This window comes from Garra rufa, chromosome 23 (assembly GCF_049309525.1).
Source record: "Garra rufa chromosome 23, GarRuf1.0, whole genome shotgun sequence".
Taxonomy (NCBI): domain Eukaryota; kingdom Metazoa; phylum Chordata; class Actinopteri; order Cypriniformes; family Cyprinidae; genus Garra; species Garra rufa.
The window spans coordinates 13156449-13178608 of NC_133383.1; the positions used below are offsets into that span (position 1 = coordinate 13156449).

At 40.9% G+C, this 22160-nt stretch overlaps 3 protein-coding genes across 3 annotated transcripts; all 3 read right to left on the bottom strand.

Annotated features, from left to right (window-relative positions):
- Positions 1–858: 858 nt before the first annotated feature.
- coa4 (cytochrome c oxidase assembly factor 4 homolog) lies at positions 859–1861 on the bottom strand. Its single transcript, XM_073829758.1, has 2 exons — positions 1780–1861; positions 859–1597 (listed from the first exon to the last, which is right to left on the bottom strand). The coding sequence occupies exon 2, from the start codon at positions 1594–1596 to the stop codon at positions 1342–1344; it is 255 nt and encodes an 84-aa protein (XP_073685859.1). The 5' UTR covers position 1597; positions 1780–1861; the 3' UTR covers positions 859–1341.
- A 12063-nt stretch (positions 1862–13924) lies between these two features.
- On the bottom strand, positions 13925–14887 carry LOC141299880 (olfactory receptor 10A4-like). The gene has a single exon (XM_073830242.1). It carries the CDS (start codon positions 14885–14887, stop codon positions 13925–13927), a length of 963 nt encoding a protein of 320 aa, XP_073686343.1.
- A 5251-nt stretch (positions 14888–20138) lies between these two features.
- LOC141298936 (olfactory receptor 10A4-like) lies at positions 20139–21104 on the bottom strand. Its single transcript, XM_073829232.1, has one exon. The coding sequence runs from the start codon at positions 21102–21104 to the stop codon at positions 20139–20141; it is 966 nt and encodes a 321-aa protein (XP_073685333.1).
- Positions 21105–22160: the final 1056 nt, after the last annotated feature.

Here is a 22160-nt window from a genome sequence, read left to right on the forward strand (position 1 = left end):
ACCAATCACGAAGTCAGTAGAGTTTTGTGATCCAGGTTGCCAGGGGGGTGTTCCATAAACCAAGTTTACCAAATAAGTCAGGCTTATTTCAGTTAGTCTGACTTATTGTCACTTGATTTGGCTCAAAATAAGTCAGACTAACTGAAATAAGCCTGACTTATTTGGTAAACTTGGTTTATGGAACACCCCCTATCTCTGTTACAGCTGCAGCTATACGAACGTGTCGGATAAAACATGTATAACGTTACGAAACCTAAAGACCTCGTTATGAATCCGAAATACGTCGTGACAAAGTCCGAAATAAAACAAGGATTTGTATAGGAGATGCCTTTGAAAGATGGAGACGGCTGAAAACGGAGAAGTATTTGAAGACAGACGCCATCCTTGCTGATTTTCTCCTGAACAGGTAAGATTCATCTATGTTTGGCTAACTTTGCTTCCGTACACAGTGGATTTTCCACGGGCGCCCGTGCTAAATGCGTTCATAAAAAGCTTTATATCACACCACGAGCAGGGTATGAAAACAATCTTTGTTCGGACTAGGGTTGCCACCCGTCCCTTAAAATACGGAATCGTCCCGTATTTGAGAATGAAATTGCGCGTCCCGTTTTGAATCAATACGGGACGGGTTTTGTCCCGTATTTTTTATAATTTTTTTTTTAAAGCATGCGAATAATCACTGCGGTAAAGCCAGCCGCGGTTCAGAAAAACACGGTCAAGCCAGCCGCGATTGATTTTAAGTGTGCGCGCATATTACAGTGATTACGGTAGTTTCAGGAACAACACAGAGAGAACGCGCTTGCAGAGCGCTTTTCATCTAGACGCCCAGGACTGAGAGATAATACTACAAAATGCTCGTGAATTTTTACTTATTTATTTGCATTTCTGCTTTAATATCCGTTTTATTTATTGGTGTACTTGACGGTTATTTTCTGAGAAATGGGACATTATTAGACTTTAGAGTCTAATAAGTAGAAAAAAACAATGATCAGTTCTTATTCAAGACGGCCCATATTATATGCAAAACTCATATGAAACCTTTTTACTGCAGCATTTTTGAGATATGGGACATTATTACATTTTAGAGCGGGAGGGGATACACCGTTCTTCAGTATTTTGAAAGTGATTGCAGTACCAGTTTTGGCCACAATCCTACATACGGTTCCTTTAAAGGGACTTTGATATTAACGATATATTAAAATGTACTGCATAAGTACACCTTTCATAAGTCATGAAACATGTATTCTTGCATTTTTTAAAGACAGTCTTGACACTACACATTCTTTAGGAATGTAAGATGGATGTTTGTTTTATTGTAAATCTGTCCCAGAGGCCTGTTCATCAGGCAGATTGTGTGGCAGAAGTCCTTTGCTTGAGGAGCTGCTCTTTGCGAGTGTTCTGGTAGGTGCTCATGCACTCCTTGAACTTCTGAACCTCAGTCTGACACTTCCTCCAGTCCTGATGCTCAGCCATACAGTCCTGTAAAGCGTAGTGCAGCTGAGCACAGCCTGTCCTGGAAATCATCCCGTCCACTGGATCATCCTCGTCCTCACTCCTGCTCCGGTTGTGAGGGGATGGAGAAGGAGTCGATGCCATCCTTATAATTTAAATTATGATTTAATATGTGTTACAATAAGTAACAACGACAGTATTCATAAATAGTAACGTTACAAGTAAAATCGATAAAGAACAACCGCTCGTATATCAGTATTCAGTTGTCTTTCACGCTCGAGTCTCAGTAGCAAAACTCTTAAAGGTGTGATATTTAAATAAACTTGCCTTTGCAGTTTAAGATTTCAAAAGCTTCAGGAAGGTTTCATAACTTGTCTAGTCGGGAACATTTCTTACCATGAACAGGAAGTGTGTTACATTTTTAAGGGTCCGGGTCCATTTCATTGACAAAAGTCAAATGAAAGTAGACGTAATTACATTTGTCATCCACTAGATGGTATTGTTGTATCAGACCATTGAAATCGGCTGAAGTACTAAAGCCACGGCACTTGTTATGAATTCAGTCGAGGTAATTTTCTACATATTTCATATTTATGATTTATTGTTGACTGTTGTCTTAAGCAGCATGTATTAGGTTAATTTTCTAAACAAATACTGCTCAGTCAGCGACCAGTTTCAACTTTGCTGGAGTGCCTTAGATAATGATAAATATCGTTCCAGCTTAGCGCTTTGCAGACCAAATGGCTATCAGAGATAGATAGAGGGAAAAAGAAGTGCAGTTATTAAAAAGAAAGACTTAGTTTTGTGTGTGTGTGTGTGTGGTAATAAAACATAAAACAAGGTTAATGGGAAATTGACTGGTATGAAGGAAGGATGTTTGAACAGAAATTTTTCATAGGGGTAGCCAGATGGTGCCACTTAAAATCTTGGGGTGGCACACCAAAACTATAAACCATAATTTCAGAATTTTATTCTACAGTTGTAGTAAAGACTTTAGGAAACTCCTACTGATATACTTTGGTTTATTGTGTTATGTTTAATGTTACTAATGATATAATGTGCATGGACTAATAACAGTACAGTTAACATTTTGAGTTGCACAACAATTCAGTTTTATTTTGCAAATATATATATATATATATATATATATATATATATATATATATATAAGCACTTGTCCGACACATAATTCCCCGTCTTCTTTTACTGAAGAATATTTTTGACGTGCTTACTTACCGGTAGTCTTATTCGTCTTCGTTCTTAACTCCTTTTGAAATTGTTGAGCGACGGGCACGCGCTGAGCTGTTGCTGTCTGTGCGCGCAACAGCGGCATGGAGGGAGGGAGGGGCGAGCGGGGGAGAGGGCTGGCTACTGTGTGTCTAGAGCGGCTTGCCTGCCTGGCTGTGCATTAGAGATGAAATGCATAACCGATTCTACTAACATTTATAATGACCAGTGGGGTGGCCATGACTATTCCACAAAGAGAGATGGCCTGTGGGAAGAAACTGCTGCTGTGTCTAGATATGCAAGTGCCTAGTGTTTTGAGTCGCTGACCAGATGGCAAAAGTTCAGAAAGGTTGTGGTCATAACTCAAATTTATTTTCAGGCTTCTCCAGACTCAGAGATGTTTGATTAGGTTGAAGTCTGGGGTCTAGAAGGGCCACTCAAGGACATTGCCAGAGTTGTCCCCAACTCTTATCGTGTCTTGGCTGTGTGCTTAGACTAATTTTTCTGTTGGAAGTTGAACATTCAGCCTAGTCTGAGAATCTGAGTGGGATCAGGTTTTCATGAAGGATATCTCTGTGTTTTCTGTGTTCGTCTTTCCATCCATGACCAGTCTCTGCCGCTTTCTTTTACATTAAATTAATATGAGATGCCTGAAGGTAATGCTTCATTAACAAACAGCGTTGTTTCGGTAAAACACGTCACATTTATTCATTTAGTTATTTTATCTTCATAACCCACTTTTTAAATGCTTATGGAAACTTATGCATAATCAGCTTAATACATAGTCAGGACTTTAATTCATTTTAATCAAAGCTGTATAAGGGATTTGCATCCAGAGGCTACTGGATTCACTGAACGTCTAAATTCAAGGTGTTTTGAGTTGACAATCTGCCATTGTTCATACAAACCGTTAACAGAAGAACCATTGTTTGAAACTTGAAATGTAAAGTTTAGAAAAAAACAGAGCCACTTCCTTATGGATACCTACTGTATAAAGAAATTACAATCCTAAGGGAAAAACTCACACTCATAAACAAACCAATGACTCCCCAAACAAGCTAATTAAGATATCACTGACAAAGTGACCAATTTGTCTGTCTTATTAAAGCAGTTCTGAAACACAAACAAGGTAGGTCTAGACCGTGTGAAGCTTCTGCTCTAATTAACCCCAGGCTGCTCTCATCTCATTAGGGCCAGTGGTAAAGGCCTTAAAGCAGACACGATGTTAACACAACAGTTTTCATCCGATATCACTGATCTCTCTAAACTAAAAAAAAATTACATGATACTCTTTGGACTTAAATGAAAAGAAAATGAGAGAAAGAGCCCTAAACCGTGAAAGTCCCCATGAAATCAAAATTGAAGTTTTTTGGCTTTCAGTATAAATATGTTAGACTAAACGTTATCTATAAGCTAGTAAGCTTCAAAAGAATGACAAAATTAGCATTTACAAGATATAAACAGTCAAAACTTACAGTTTCTAACTTCCCCCAATATGGATCAACCATTTTAATGACATCATCCTGCACTTCAGCTTCTCATCCAGAGCCTTTAGAAACAGAGTTGCGACACGCTTTGATCTCACCGCCGCGCAGTCACGTGGTTTATAGAGCTCTCAATAGTTCCAAACAGCTCCGCGCTGTCAATGTGTTTGAATGGGTTTAAGTAGGATAGACAGCAGTTTTACTATATTTGAAGCAATTTCGAGTAATTATTAACACATAATGTGCATTGATTGTGTAGTGATGATAACTACTCTGAATATGCTTTACAAACGCATTTTATTCTGGGGAGTGATAAAGAGACATAATTAATATGTTCCTATGCTCTTTGGCAGTCAAATGTGACCAAACACCTTAGCTGTAACTTTTATTCAATTAAATAATTGTAATATATAGTTCAGTTCTATTTAGTTAATATTTTGAGGAGTTTTTTTGTACTAAATAATATGTGCAATATTGATCCTGACCATTTAAAAGATAACATTTTCTATTATAGTATTTATTACAGTTAGTGTAATATTTAAGGTTAAATACATTTGAATGTGTATTTGGACATGATCAAACACACATTTTTTTATATGTTTCGATTTAACAATTTAATGTTAAATAAAAAAAGTAATTTACTCGTTATTTTATGATATTCAAATATACAAGTGAATATTATAAAAGACAAGCAAATATGGCATTTAACTAGCCTGACGAGCCAGACCCACATAAATGTAGGGTCTGGGCACTCTCCATAGACAGGGCTCAATCGGAGGGGTGGGATAAACTGTTGTCTTTCAAACTCCCTCTCCACGCAATAGGATAGCGCTACAACCAATCAGAGCATCGAAGAAGGTGATGTAGTCAGAGTCCCATGGGTTTTTCCCACCAGCGGAGCTAGCTGGTAGATCAAACTTTTGCCGTATCCGGTTGGCAAAACTCCAAATACATCCTTCTTTAGTAAGAACGACCTCAGTGCAGTTTTTTGTTCTTTTCTCAGAGGAAAGCTTAACTTCAAGTCTTTCAGAGTGGCAGCCAAAGCCGATTTGAAAGAAAGTTGTTTGCTAGCAGCAGCCATCGCTCTATCTCTCACGGAACCAGAGAATGCCTGAAGCCCGGAACTTATGGTCGCACGTCAGTCGTCATCATGTTAAACCCGCCCACCGACTCGTGATTGGCCCGGTCGATTTTGGATTTTTAGAAATCTCAAGTGAACGGAGAGTAACTAGACTGCCCTTGGAAGCAAATGTAATTTGCTGCCGCTAGGGGCACGTCTAGATTCTAGGCTAGCATTTAACATAATAGAAAAGATGAAAATAGTGTTTAAAAAAAAACACAGGGCAACCAATTGCGTTCCGCATACATTTTTATCATATTTCTTGAACGCAGTCTTTACTGAAACTCATTCAACCTCCTACAGGGAGAGAAAGATTGCAGAAAGACTAAAAACGTAAAAATATGACAACTAGTATCTGGTTATGGTCGCTATTACGGTGTTTCTCACGTTATCTGACTGCAATTACAGTATTACTGTTTATTATCTAACAATAAACATTAACTATAACACGCTTCATAAAATACCACTACTGGCCAGTTTTCCGACAGGTCAATTGATGCGTTAAAATTTAAAAAAATTCAGAAATTTCTTCAGTTTTCCAGCGACTGTGCTTGAGAAGTGCTGAAATGAATGGGCTTCAATGCTGGAACTATTGGTTGTTTGGAACTATTGGCCGCTCCATGTCACACTTTACTTCCGCTTTCCTCAGTTCCTATGGAAGCCTATGGGAGTGTCGCAACTCTGTTTCTCAATGGCTCTGTTCTCATCAAGCTTTCTGTCCAATCAAATGGTGTCTAGAATCCAAAGTAGGGATGCACCGATACGAATCGGCCGATCATGCTTGCGCGTTTTGTCAGTAAAGCCGGTTCTGTAATCAGCGGTAAATGCCATCAGGTGCGTGATTTCACGTTGAGCCATATATACTACACACAGCCGTTGTTCACTGACGAGCTGCGCACTTTCACACTGATAATGAACATTGATTTGCGCAGCTCGTCAGTGAACAACGGCTGTGTGTAGTATATACGGCTCAACGTGAAATCACGCACCTGATGGCATTTACCGCTGATTACAGAACCGGCTTTACTGACAAAACGTGCAAGTGATCGGCCGATACGTATCGGTGCATCCCTAATCCAAAGCGTCCCGCCCCTCTACACTATAAATAGACATTTAAGCTGCAGCTAAAATTGGTCACTTGTTCACAGAATTTGTATTTTCTGTAAGATGAATAGCGCATAGTGCACTATTTAGGGGCGAAAAAGAAGTCTGGTTTCACGCTGTGTCAAGCTAACTACCGCAGCACACACATAGTCTTCTCCGGTCCAGAGACATGATAGCATGGAGTGAATCATATGCGCAAACTAGCACAGACCATAAAACGCATTGGATCTATTTGAAATCTACACAAAATGCTATATTTTTTTGCAATATGGATGAGATTGTGGTTGTCATACACTGTCAAATGTGGTTTTACTGAGCTCAACAGCTCTAGCCTAGGCTGATAAACAAAATGCTATTAGCTATTAAAAAAAGGGGGGCGAAATTGCTTGATATGGTCCGCTCTTTCTTCCTTTTTCAGTTGAATACGTCAATAAATAGAATAATACAGCGTGTTTCAAAGCACTTCAGTGGATCTTTAAAAAGAGGATTTGTTTAGTTTGTAGGATCTGGAATTGAAGAGGTCAACTGAGGTCGACTCACATTTAAAATGTATTTGTTTATTTATTTGTACTGTATTAGTATTATGGGTGATATGAAGGGAATTTACAGGATATTGCACTAAACAGAGGGAGATCTTGGGAGGCATTTAACTGTTCGAAAGATATAGATGGCCTGTGGGAAGAAACAGTTCAGAATCAGTGATGATTTTACCAGCCCTCTTTTTCACTCTAGTAAAGTACAGGTCCTGGAGGATGGGCAGGAGAGCACAGAATTAGCCCAGAATTCTGGGCCCTGTGCACTGACTCTGCTAAGGGGCCCCCTCAAAATCCCGTTCAGTGGGGTGGGGGGGGGGGTATTGTGGGTGTTTGCAATCTTAATATCACATTCCCCGGGGCCAGGGGGGTCAAGGGGGTCTGAGGTTTGATGCCCCTGGTCCAGATTGTCCATTCTTCTGACATCTGATTTGGTAGCTGAACCAAGCCATGCAGTTATTGAATCATGCTAATGTATTAAAAAGAAAAAAGAAATATTACATTGCTTTATTCAGTACTTCAATAATGGCAGTAAGTCTTGTTGAATATCATGTGACAAGCTTTGCACACCTGGATTTACAGATTGTCTGTCATACCTCTCTGCAGATTCTTTGTCAGGTTGGATTGTGTTTGTCAGTGGACAGCCATTTTCAGGTCTCTCCTGAGATGTTTGATTTGGTTCAGGTCTGGGGTCCAGCTCAAGAATGTTCACAAAGTCTATAGTGTCCTGGCTGTGTGCTTAGAGTCATTGTCCTATTGGAAGTTAAACATTCTGCCTAGTTTGAGATCTTGAGCACTCTAGACCAGGTTCATTTGACAACTTGACAAACTTGTCAAAATGAGCATTTTAAAGAAGTCAGTTAATTTTTCCAGTTAAAATATTTAACGTAGTTGATGCAGGGGTGTAGCTAGGGTTGGCCACCCCACTCACAACTGCTGCTTCTGTCTCTTTATTTCTTTACAAGAAGTCTGTTTAGTTGCAAAACGCCAGACATCAAACAAGAGGCTTTTCAGATGAGCACTTCGACTTTACTTCAGTGGCAGTAAAACCGAATTTTTCTGTTTTGTCAGCCGTTATACTGTGCTTGTAGCATGCACACGGTGCGCACTGTAGCCTGTATCATTTCATATTAAAGCGCAAATTAAGCTATGAGCATGTGTGTGTCACAGCACAGAGGGAGACAGAGACGGAGGTGAGAGTATAAGATAAAAAGGTAAGTTTATTAACAGGTAGAGAGGATGTGTATATCTTATCTGAAATGTCCACTGAGTACGGAGGTGATATCTCGATCTGGAACCAGGAGAACATAGAGTCCAAACGGGGAGAAAGCCGGGGTGTGATCGGTAGATCAGACAACGAGGAGTGAATCTGTCCGGGTATATATAGGTGAGCTGATTGGATTCAGGTGAGTGATTAGTAGTCAGGTGATAGTGAACGTGTGTGTGTGTCTTCAGGGGGCGTGGCTGGTGCATCTTGTAGGGGTAGAACTCTGACATTACCCCCTCCTCCAGGGGCGGCTCCCGACGCCCCTCTCCGACGTCGAGGACGACCACGACCGCGAGGGGCAGGACGTCCTGGGTGGCTCTGGTGGAAGTCCGTTAGAAGTTGAGGATCCAGAATATCGTCTCTAGCCACCCATGATCTTTCTTCCGGTCCGTACCCCTCCCAGTCAATGAGATATTCCAGACGGCTGCCCCGACGTCGGGAATCCAGGATCTCCCTCACGGTGTAGATAGAGGGTTGATCCAGGATCTCTGGAGGAGGGGTCTCAGCTTCAGCTCCAGGATCATCTGTGGCAGAGGGAAAGTAGGGTTTGAGTAGTGATACATGAAAAGTGGGATGAATTCGGTACCTGGGTGGGAGCTGAAGCTGATATGTCACTTCGTTGATCTGCCTCAGGACCTCGAATGGACCAATGTAGCGGGGACTCAGCTTTTTGCAGGGTAGTCTTAGCCTGATGTCTCTCGTAGATAACCACACCTTATCTCCAGGTTGGTATAGTGGGGTGGGTCTTCTACGAGCATCGGCGAACTCCTTATGGCGTCGGATGGCCCGTTGAAGGTGTTGGTGAGCTGAGTCCCACACTCTCTCGCTCTCTCGGAACCAGTAGTCTACAGCTGGAACATTAGTGGGTTCCTCCGTCCAGGGAAACAGCGGGGGCTGAAAACCGAGTATGCACTGGAAGGGAGTAAGTCCGGTGGTCTCCTGACGCAGCGAGTTCTGTGCATACTCGGCCCACGGGAGGAACCTGCTCCAGCTGTGTTGGTCCGCGGAGCAGTATGACCGGAGGTAACGTCCAAGCTCTTGGATCTTCCTCTCAGTCTGGCCGTTGGTCTGCGGGTGATATCCTGATGAGAGATTGACAGAAATACCAAGTGCTTTGAAGAATGACTTCCATACATGTGAGATGAATTGTGGACCCCGGTCCGACACAATCTCCTCGGGGAGACCAAAATGACGGAATACGTACTGGAAGAGTAACTCGGCAGTGTTCATAGCCGTAGGTAGGCCTGCCAGGGGGATAAATTTGCAGGCCTTGGAGAAACGGTCAACAACAACCAGCACGCAAGTGTTACCTTCTGACTCTGGGAGGTCCGTCACGAAGTCTACCCCGAGATGGGACCAGGGTCTCTGCGGGATGGGTAGTGGCATCAGCTTTCCTGTGGGTAGATGACGAGGGATATTAGAGGTGGCACAGACTGAGCAGCTTTGGACGTACCTGATGGTGTCCCGGGTCATACTGGACCACCAGTACCGAGCTTGGATGAGCGAGAGGGTCCGTCTGCTACCTGGGTGTCCAGAGCCCGGAGACTGGTGAACTGTGTCCAGAAGGTGTTGACGCTGGGAGCTGGGTACGAAGATTTTACCTTCTGGACATTCCGGCGGAGCAGGCTCTTGGAGAGTGGCTTCGTTGATCCCGGTGTCGATGTCCCACTGGATGGGGCTAACGATGAGTTCTGAGGGAATGATGTTTTCAGGCTCGACCACGGCGTCGTGGGAGAATTGTCGGGAGAGAGCGTCAGCAGGTATGTTCTTGGATCCTGGTCGGTAGGTAATCTTGTACTGGAAACGTGTGAAGAATAATGCCCATCTGGCTTGGCGGGGGTTAAGTCGTTTAGCTTCTCGGAGGTATTGAAGGTTTTTATGATCCGTGATGATGGTAAACGGGTAGTTAGCCCCTTCCAGCCAATGACGCCACTCTTCCAAGGCGAGTTTGATGGCGAGTAACTCGCGGTTGCCTACATCATAATTTTGCTCCGCCGGAGACAGTTTCTTAGAATAGTAGGCACAGGGATGGAGGAGAGTGGACTCACCAGCTGCTTGAGACAGCACTGCTCCGACGCCGGTGGTAGAGGCGTCTACCTCGACTACAAATGGGAGATCCGGGTTGGGATGGTGCAGGAGAGGAGCAGTGCTGAAAATCTTCTTAAGTCGTTGGAATGCTTCGTGGGCAGAGGAGGTCCAGACCAGATGTTTAGGTCGACCACGTAGGAGGGAGGTCAGAGGGGCAGTGATGAGACTGTAGTCCTTTATGAATCGGCGGTAGAAGTTTGAAAACCCCAGGAAGCGTTGAAGTTCCTTGACTGTACTGGGTTTGGGCCACTGTAGGATGGATTGAACCTTATCCAGGTTCATTTGCACACCCTCGGGGCTGATGTTATAACCCAGGAACTGAATCTTAGTCTGGTGGAACTCACACTTCTCCAGCTTGAGGAATAGCTTATGTTGGCGCAAGACTTGAAGGACCTGACGGACGTGCTGGCGATGTTCGGCCTGGTTCCGGGAATAAATCAAAATATCGTCAATATAGACAACCACGAATTTGTGGAGAAATTCCCGGAACACCTCGTTCATAAACGTTTGGAAGACAGAGGGACTGATGGACAAACCATAGGGCATAACCGAGTATTCGTAGTGGCCAGCAGGTGTAATGAATGCTGTTTTCCACTCGTCTCCCGCACGAATACGAACGAGGTTGTAAGCACTCCGCAGGTCCAGCTTGGAGAAGATGTGAGCCCCACGGAGTTCCTCGAGGGTGGCAGGAACGAGTGGCAGTGGATAAGGTTGTTGGGTGATGTTGGCATTGAGTTGGCGGTAATCAATGCAGGGACGGAGACCTCCATCCTTCTTACCCACGAAGAAGAAACTTGAAGCAGCTGGTGAGGTGGATGGTCGAATGAATCCTTGCTTCAGAGCTTCCTGGATGTACTCCTCCATCGCCTGGCGCTCCGGGTTGGACAAGGGGTAGATGCGTCCTTTAGGTAGTTGAGCCCCAGGTAGCAGATCGATGGAACAGTCCCATGGCCGATGAGGAGGAAGTTGGGTGGCAGCTTGCTTACTGAAGACGTCCTCGTAATCCTCGTACTCCGCTGGGATCTCCACCTGGGTGTCAGTCTCAGGACTTTCAATCTTGGTTGATGCAATGGTCACAGGATCAGAAACTGGTGAGGGTAAACGTGTAAAGCAGTTCTTCAGACAGTGCTTACTCCATCCGATGATGTCACAAGGATCCCAGCGGAGTTCCGGATGATGACGGTGGAGCCAAGGACGTCCCAGGATGATGTCAACGGTGGAATCCTCCAGTACCAGAAACTTGATTTGCTCATGGTGGAATAGGCCAATTTGCAGAGTGATGTATGGAGATGAATATCGGATCCGCCCACGTCCGAGTGGTTTTCCTTGGATGGTTTTAACAGATAGTTCCGGGTTATGGCGGTGACGTGACAATTGTAACAGATCTATGCATTCTTGGGATATGAAGTTTCCCGAGGAGCCTGAATCAAGGAGAGCAGAAACACAAAGATCTTCTTTAGCAGTACGCAGCGTCACAGGTATTAGGGTGAGATGAGCAGTTTCAATGTCTGACTGAATGGTACTCACCACCGGACGTGGGGGTTTGACAGGACAGGTACGTAGAATATGGCCGGGTTGTCCACAGTATAGGCAGAGTTTTTCCCTGAGGCGGCGTTGGCGTTCGGACCACGTGAGACGAGTAGAATCAAGTTGCATAGGTTCTGGTACTGGGGAGCAAGCTGCCACCGTAGCGGACTGAGGAGCGGTTTCAGTGGGCTGGCAGGCGGCTAGGCGCTGAGATACCTTCGTAGCTCGTAGTAAAAAGGTCTCCAACCCGATGTTGTCATCATAGATGGCCATAGCGGCGCGAATATCTGGGTGGAGACCATGACGATAGGCACCCAGCAGTGAAGTTTCGTTCCAGCCACTAGCCGCCGCCAGCGTCCGGAAATGGAGTGTATATTCGTGGATGGATGAGGAACCTTGTTGCAGTCGGAAGAGCTGATCAGAAGTGGTGAGTACATCTGTGTTGGAACTGAAAACTTCAGCAAAGTGACAGGTAAATTGTTCAAATGACTGAATTAACGTCGTGTTGGCTTGCCATATTGACTTCGCCCATTGTAGAGCTTTTCCAGTGAGGAGAGAAATGAGAAAAGCTACCTTCGATTCATCATTGAGAAATTGTTGTGGTTGCATCTTGATATATAGTTGGACTTGTAGTAGGAAACCGCTACACTCAGCCGCTTCACCGGAGTATGTGTTTGGTAAAGCCATGGGACTTCCTGAGGCAGATGGCGGCGCGGGAGATGGTTGTAGCGCCGCTTTGAAGGCTTTGATGAGTTCGGTGAGTTGATCTGGTGCAGGTGTTTCCTCGTTGTCCATTTTGTTTGTAGGTCTGATCTTCTGTCACAGCACAGAGGGAGACAGAGACGGAGGTGAGAGTATAAGATAAAAAGGTAAGTTTATTAACAGGTAGAGAGGATGTGTATATCTTATCTGAAATGTCCACTGAGTACGGAGGTGATATCTCGATCTGGAACCAGGAGAACATAGAGTCCAAACGGGGAGAAAGCCGGGGTGTGATCGGTAGATCAGACAACGAGGAGTGAATCTGTCCGGGTATATATAGGTGAGCTGATTGGATTCAGGTGAGTGATTAGTAGTCAGGTGATAGTGAACGTGTGTGTGTGTCTTCAGGGGGCGTGGCTGGTGCATCTTGTAGGGGTAGAACTCTGACAGTGTGTCAGATTCGTGTCAAGTTCAGGAGTGGGAGCTCTTAGAGTAATAGCAGCCAAATAACCTAATAGCCCAGCTACTGTAATGTCTATTAATCAAAGAACAAAGGAAAAAAAGAGGAAATCAATTACTTTTGTAGCTTTAAGGATTCACCTATATTTAATTTAATATTTAGTGTTTATTCAATTTCTGCAAATCTCCTGCTTGTTGAAGGGCACAGGTAAATAATGGGTTGATATGAAGATTGTTTTAAGTTCACTTGAATTAGAAGTTGTCTATAAGTTTAAAGTCTAATAAATGTTCAAATTGATAGCACTCAATTACACTGTAATGTTGAATGGCTATAGTAAATGGTTAAATGTTAGGGAAAAAGAGACATCAGTAATATTGGTATCAGTGATACTCACCTTCAGTCATAAAACATATTTAACAAATATTAAAAATATACTGTCTTAATAATGTTTCTACAATCATTTGAAGATTGAATGTGAAATTATTGCAATATAAAATGAATGATAAGTGGGATTAATTTCATGTACTAAGTTAATTGTCTAAAATTCTGGTCAGTCAGCCAGCAGTTTTCAGAGTATAGCTTAACCTGGCAATTTGGAGACCAAGCAGCTTTTGATTTTCATCAGAGACATTGGATACAGGGGAAAGAAAGTTTTAAACAGTGCAGTTATTTGAAAGAAACACTTTATTCATGTGTGTGGTAATAAAAATAGAATAAGACTGCAGGGGTTTTGACAAACATAGAGATGTACAACATTTTAAAGGGTGTATGAAAGAAAAGAGCAAACAAAGATGGCTGAAAAAAGTATAGAGGTGTTGCACAGTATAGATAAACATGGAGATGTGTTCTTTGTGACTAAATACTGCAAGGTAAACAAAGTTAACTGCAAACCAAAAGTGAAATGACCACAAAATATTACAGGAAGCAACACAGAAAGCCTCCAAATAACAATGTTGTACATTAATGTGAATTTTTTGGATGAACAGACAGTCTCTTCATTAACAATGAATGAATCCTGCTTTGAATCTCTTTAGTTTTCAGTGAGTAGAGGATGGGATTCACGCAGGGTGTGAGAAGGGATGCCAAAGACAAGCTCACTGTTCTTACATTTGAGTTGATAATAAATCCAAAAAATCCAAGATTGAAAATAATAAAAATTGGAATGAAGAATAAAGCCACTATTATGAGGTGTTCTGTGCACGTGGCCAGCGCCTTATAACGGCTCTGATTATTTTTCATTCTAAATACAGCAGTCAGTATACCCATATAGGTCAACAGAATAAAAATTAAAGGGAAAACTATAAAGAGTAGAGTTAAAGCAGTGGCAAAATTCCACTGGGATGTTGTATCACCACAAGCAAGTCTTAAAACAGGAGTATAATCACAAAAATAGCTGTTGACCTTAAGAGAGCCACAAAATGAGAGAGATGGGATGGATGAAGTGCCATACAGTAATACAGTAAAACCAAAAAACCAAGCTGCAGCGATTATATAAACCATTTTGGTGTTTGTGTTTATAGACTCATGTCTTAAAGGGAAACAGATCGCAATGAACCTGTCATAAGAGAGAATACATAAGCAAAGTGGTTCAAGTGATAAAAAAGTATAATAAGTGTACATTTGCACAAGGCACAGATTGAATGGCACAAAATTGTCTAGAACAATGTAAGTCTTTATCATGCCAGGCACAAGAGAGGTGCTGAGAACAATATCAACCACAGCCAGATTACCAACGGCCATGAACTTTGGGACATGCAGACGGTGGTCATAGAAAATAACCCCAATCAGAAAGATATTGCACATGATTGTGATCACATAAAGCGCAGTGAGAAACATGACATAGATATTACTGTAAGGCACTGAACTCAATGCAACAATGTAAAATCCTGCAGGCTGAATGATGGAGTTGTTGGCGTTTTGCATGTCCGTCCTTTTTTACAACCTTGCTTTCAGTGGTCGAGAAATCAGATACCTGTGAGAAACAGTCACAAATAGTCTGTGCTTTAAATGTCACCTTCATAACATTTAAATGACATAGGCCTTCACATTCAACCAGAAATATCACAATGAAAATCATTGACATGTTACAATGATTGTCTTAATCGTATACATACATGCAACAGTGATGTTGTAGTTTGTGGATAATGCAGATGCTGTTGTCTTCCCTGCAGTTTCTGCCTCCACTTCACAGTCCAGGATCACTGTGAATCCTAAATGAGAACTTGAGAACATTTTTGGCAATATATTGGCCTTTTTTTCCTCCAGAGGTGTCATTAAACAGGAAATAATCTCAGTATCTAAATAGTCTTTAGAGAATAGACATTCATTAGCACTTACTTAATTAATGTGAGATTAATGATGGTGTAACTAGCTGTCACTAATTAATCTGTTTATTTTTGTGTTCATTTTTATAACTACAATGAAAACTCCCAGAGGCATAATGCAATGCAAAGGTGACATTCTCAGCAGATTCTTTCTCAGGTTGGATGGTGACTGTTGGACAGTCATTTTCAGGTCTCTCCAGAGATGTTTGATCAGGTTCAGGTCTGGGGTCAAGCTGGAGTCATTCCCGAAGCCACTCTTAAAGTGTCTTGGCTGTGTGCTTATAGGGACATTGTCCTATTAGAAGTTAAACATTCGGCCTAGTTTGAGATCCTGAGCACTAGACCATATTTTCATTAGGAATATCTCTGTATTTTGCTGTGTTCATCTTTTTCCTCCATGACCAGTCCCTGCCTCTGAAGAGGACAAAAATGTCCATCACCACACTTTATAGTTAGGATGGCATTGCATATTTAACAGTATACATATTTAACTTTAAAAATCTATAAAATATAGACCTTTTTCCTGAACACGGAAGTAAGTCCGGCTCTTAACTGAAAGAATGCTTTGCATTTCCGGTCTGCATTGTTTCTAGTCAAATTAGGGTATATTCCGAGCTAATAAACTAATGTTAAACCTATTCAAATGTTTTTAAAAAGCACATGGCTCCATAGCGCCATCACTTGGCAATGTCGCAATGACCGTCATTTGTCAGTGCCTCACTTTAATGAGTGTGTAGATGACACGAAGCAGCGGACTTTAGCTACATTAAAAACAGATGGACGCTATTTGAATGGGTTCCTATGGAAACCGGAACAGAAAAGCATTCAATCTGAGGTTAGAATTCGTAATGGCGGCGCTCATCGTTTACTCAGGAAAAAGGTCTATATGCCTACATAAACCATGCTTATACTTTTAGAATTTTATAAAAAAAGTTTATTTACAGATTAATTCAAGTAAAATGACATTTTTATTATTATTATTATTTTTTTATTTCTGACGGTTTTCGTAGCACAAATTGATGTATTTGATGAAACTGTCCAAAATCGCTTTGAGATCTGGGACGCAAAGGCAACTTTTTCCACCTTTGACCACAAGATGTCATTAGTGTGCAACGTGTTGAAAAGCTTCGAGTAATGAACCTTTTTACAATACAGTTGAGGGGAAAGCCTCAGTGCTTCGAAAAGCTTCATTTTCCCATCACTACAAAATATAATAACAGCATGGTAAGACTACATTAAGGAGAATATCAGTAATGAACAACAATGTCAAATTAATAAACAGCCAAATGAAAATAGAATAAAACTATACAAACCATAACGCATTAGAAGTGCTTTTAATGAACTAAGTCCATGTTGTAAGTCTTTAGACCCTCTTAAAAGACCCAATACTATCACAGGAACGGAGATATTCATTATATTACTGTTAAGCTCACTATCAATATTAAAATATGCCAAACCATGTGTCATGTATCACAGCTATATTTATGACCTTTGCAGCAAAAAAAAAAAAAAAAAAACGCGTGAAAATCAGTTCGGTATTCCGTGAGGTATGATTAATTAAATGCGTTGACAGCTCATTACACCTGCCAAACAGATTACACTGAGTGGAGCGGGTGACCGGTCCAAGATGGCGGCCCCACGTCTCGTCAGCGCCAGTAGGGAGTATCGGTCGATGCAGCGTCTACTCTCTATATATGTCTATGACGTTAGACACATGGCGCTTCTCAACCTTACTTTTGAGGATGCCCCACAGGTGCTTTATAGGGTTCAAGTCTGGAGACATACTTGGCCACCCCATCACCTTCACATTCAGCTTCTCCAGCAAGGCAGTTGTCATTTTGGTGATGTGTTTGGGTCGTTATCATGTTGAAAAACTGCCGTTCGGCCTAGTTTCTGGAGGGAAGGCATCGTGTTCTGCTTCAGAATGTACAGTACATAATGGAATCCATGTTTCCCTCAATGAACTGCAGCTCCCCAGTACCAGCAGCGCTCATGCAGCCCCAGACCATGATGCTACCACCACCATGTTTGACTTTAGACAAGACACAATTTTCTTGGTACTCCTCACCAGGGCATCGCCACACTTGCTGGACACCATCTGAGCCAAATAAGTTTATCTTATAGTCTCATCAGACCACAGGACATGGTTCCAGTAATTTATGCTCTTGGACAGGTTGTCTTCAGCAAACTGTTTGCGGGCTTTCTTGTGAGCCAGCTTTAGATGAGGCTTCCTTTTGGGATGACGCCCATGCAAACCAGCTTGTTGTAGTGTCCTTGCGTATGGTCTGAGCTCTGACAAGCTGAACTTCTGCTTCTGCAACCTTCAAAGCAATGCTGGTAGCACTCATGTGTCTGTTTTTTGAAGTCAGATTTTGCACCTGACTCACAGACAAGTACTCAACTTCATTGATTAACCCTCGCAAGGCCTGTTCTTGGAAAACCTCTGTATGACCCTGACCAATGTAGTGTAACTCGGTTTCAGGGTGTTACTGAACCTCTAATAGCCTTGGCCATCTTTGTGGAGAGCAACAATTCTAATTCTCAAATCCTCAGAGTTCTTTGCCATGAGATGCCATGTTGAACATCCAGTGGCCAGTATGAGATAATTGTACTTAAAGCACTTGATTTTAACTGCTCTAATGCAAGATACAAAACTTTGTATGGTCCTGTCAAGCAGACAAATCATAAACACTTTTGTTGCCAGCTATTTTGTCAATAATGGCTGTATGTTGAGTTATTTTTAGAGGACAGTAAATCTATACTTCTACAAGCTGCACATTGACTACTCTAAAATATATCCAAGTTTCATTTCTATAGTATTGTCCCTTGAGAAGATATCCTAAAATGGTTGCTGAAATGTGAGGGGTGTACTTATTTTTGTGAGATACTCTATAACAATATATATTTTTAACTTTAAAATTTTATAAAATACAAGACAATCCTGCATACTTCAGGAGATGACATGAATGTGATGGACGAAGACTGAGAAAAAAAGAGAGACTGCATGACAGCACTTCCATGAAGTTTGAATACAAGTTTCCGAGTAGTTTAAATTAAATTATTATGAGACGTCTGAAGGCACTGTTTCATTTGAGAATCATAATGGTTCATGAACAAAGGTACAGTAATTCCAGGTGTTTTGATCTAACAAAGCTTTTCCAGATGAGCTAATGTTTCCAGTCTGCCATTGGTCAGACAAACCTTTACCAGAATGACCATTGTTTGGACATAAACTTTTAAAGTTTAGAGCAAAACACAGCCATTTTTTATGGATGCCTTCTGTATACAAACTGTATTAAAAAATTACAAAACACACACTCACAAACTAATGACTCCCCGAACAACCTAAATCTCTCTAAATAAAGACAACATTCACAAAGTGACTAATTTGTCTGTCCCATTAAGGCAGTGCTGAAACAAACAAATCAGGTCTAGTCTGTGTGAATGACTTTTTCTCTAATTAACCCCAGGCTGCTCTCATCTCATGAGGGTCAGGGTTAATGACCTTAGTAGCGAGACAATGTAAACATGACAATGAACTGAATGAGTTAATTGATCTCCCCAAAGTCAAAAATGTATCATAATAATAAATAATAAAAAGGGAGAGGCAAAGCCTCATCATTAGTGAGAAGATTTATTTAGTTTGTAGAATCGGGAATTTAAGAGGTCAGCTGAGGTCACCCTAAATTTGGTGTTCATTAGTTTATTAATACATTGCAAGTATTCATACACTTAACTCAGTAGTTAGCTGAAGCATCTTTACAACTTTAAGTCTTTTTTTTTTTTTTTTTTTTTTTTGATGTAACAAGCTTTGCACATCAGGATTTGGCAATTATCTTCCTTCTCCTCACTTGTTCACATCTCATGCTCTGCATTTTTTAAAGTTTCACCAGAAATATTTGATTGGGTTCAAGCCCAGGCTGTGGCTGGGTCAGTCATGGACATTAACAATGATCAATTTCATTAAATGGAGATGAGCTTATCACCTATAATGGTTATTGAAATATTAAGAGATGGCTGCTGCGATGTATGATGAAATTAAAATCAGATGTGAATATAAATTAAACCAGATGTATCGAGTGCATAATTGTCTGCCACCGAGATTCTGCTTTTATAGAAGCTAAGTAGACAGCAAACTAACAACAGCCTTCAATAACTGTGAAAATCACAAATAAATTCTGGAGTTTGGATCTGCTTTCATATTACCCACTGATGCACTGTGCAAGTACTGTCCAGCTAGTTAATACAATAATGATAAATACAGTTAATGAAGGTGCCAATAGCTTAAGGTTTCATAACTTGTCTAGCCGGGAACATTTCATAGCAAGGGCAGTACATGTACTACATTTTTAAGGATACAAATCCATTCATCAACATAAGAAAAATGGCAAGTGTACTTGCAACTGTCACCCACTAGATTGCAGTGTTATAAAAGACAATTGCAGTGGGCTGAAGTGGTTCAATTTTCCTAGGCCACTGTGCTTTCATAGTGAATTTAGACTTTTTAGATTGGCATAAAAGACATTGTGGTTACAAAGAAAGAAATTCTAAATAATGCACTAGTTTCACAATATTGTTTGTCTCCAACCATTCTTAAATAATTTATGAACTAATGCATGTATTCACATGCATACATGATTATTTCATTTTCATAGTTGCTGTATAATTAAACTGTGCAAATTAAAGAGTGCTAGTTTTTACAAAATTACTGCGGAGCAAAAAAGAATTATATATTTAATTGAAAAACAGGAATATGAGCACAGTGTAATACCATCACAGAAGCATTACAGAAAGCCTCCAAGATAATATTATAAATATCTCAGCACTTTACACTTAAGTTATATGGTACATTAATGTGAAGTTTTTAGAGACTGAACAGACCATCTCTGGGTTAACGAAGAATAAATCCTTCTTCGAATCTCTTTAGTTTTCAATGAGTAGAGGATGGGATTCACACAGGGTGTGATGAGGGACGACAAAGACAAGCTCACCAGACCTACATTTGGATTCCAAATAATTCCAAAAAATGTTAAACAGAAGATGGTTACAATAGGTATGAAGAATAGGGCCACTATTATGAGGTGTTCTGTGCACGTGGCCAGTGCCTTATAACGGCTCTGATTATTTTTCATTCTGAATACAGCAGTCAGTATACCCATATAGGTCAAGAAAATCAAAATCAAAGGTACAACAGTAAAAAGTATAGTTAAAGTAGTGCCATAGTTCCACTGGGGCGTCGTATCGCTACAAGCAAGTACTAAAACAGGAGCATAGTCGCAAAAATAGCTGTGGACCTCAAGAGAACCACAAAAGGACAGAGTTGGTATGGATGCAACAGCATAAAAAACTGTAGCAAAACAAAAGGACCAAACTGCACTGATTATGTAAGCCATTCTAGTGTTTGTGTTTATAGACTCCTGTCTTAAAGGAAAACAGATTGCAATGAACCTGTCATAAGAGAGAACACATAAGGAAAATGGTTCGAGGGATACAAATGTATAGTAAGTGTACATTTGCACAAGGCATAGTTTAAATGGCACAAAATTGTCTAGAACAATGTAACCCTTTATCATGCCAGGCACAAGAGAGGTGCTGAGAACAATATCAACCACAGCCAGATTACCAACGGCCATGAACTTTGGGACATGCAGACGGTGGTCATAGTAAATAATGGTGATCAGAAAGACATTGCACATGATTGTGATCACATAAAGCACCGTGAGGAACATGACATAGATATTACTGTAAGACATTGACCTCAAGCCAACAATGTAAAATCCTGCAGGCTGAATGATGGAGTTGCTGGTGTTTTGCATGGCTGTCCTTTTTTTACGACCTAGCTTTCTTGCAGCGTGCTTCGTTTTCAGTGGGTGAGAAACAAGATACCTGTGAGAAAAAGTCACAGACAGTCTGTACTTCATACATCACATTCAAAACATTTGAGTACATAAGCCTTTATGACATTCAACCAGAAATATCACAATGAAAATTTACATGCAACATATTACAATGCTATTCCAATTAAATCATACATGAAAAAAGGTATTGTAGAGGTTTGTGGATAACAAACCACCGTTTTTGCCTCTGCTTCACAGTCCAGGATCACTGTGAATCCTGAATGTGAACTTGAGAAGATTTTTAGCCAATATATTAGGCAGTTTTTCCTCCAGAGGTGTCATTAAACAAGAAAGAACCCCCATTATCTATTTCTGATGTCTTGAGAGAAAACATTAATTAGTGCTTTTTTTCTTAATTATTGATGCTGTAACTAATTGCCTTAAGTGTCACCAATTAGACTGTTTATTTTTGTGTTCATTTTTGTAACAACAATAAAAAACTCACAGAGGGATAACTCAAAGTAGGAAAATCATTAAATTTTTTTTATCATTTTATAATATGAAACAAAATAAATTATATATATATATATATATATATATATACACACACACACACACACACACACACACACACACATGTAAATGAACAAACATTTTAACATATAGGACAAATCCTGTATTTTTTGTGAGATGCCAGATGCACAATAGAGGAGAGAAAAGAGAATTAACACAAATAACACAACTGCACTTCAATCAAGTGTGAACACAAGTTACAAGGTGTTAAATTGAGACCAATCCTAAAACTCTTTCTTTTTAGCGATATTAAGCTGTTGCTGTTATTTTGGAGTATTTTACAGGGGTTTGTTATAGCACTCACATGTACATGTGCAAAAATACACTGTATATACACTTTACAACTTTACAGATTGAGCAGTATAATGTTCAGCTTTGTGTTCACCTGAGGATGTCATGATCTGGGCTGTGGGGCTTCCCTCAGCCACCTGAGGTCGTTGTTCCCTTCCCTGCACTGCACTT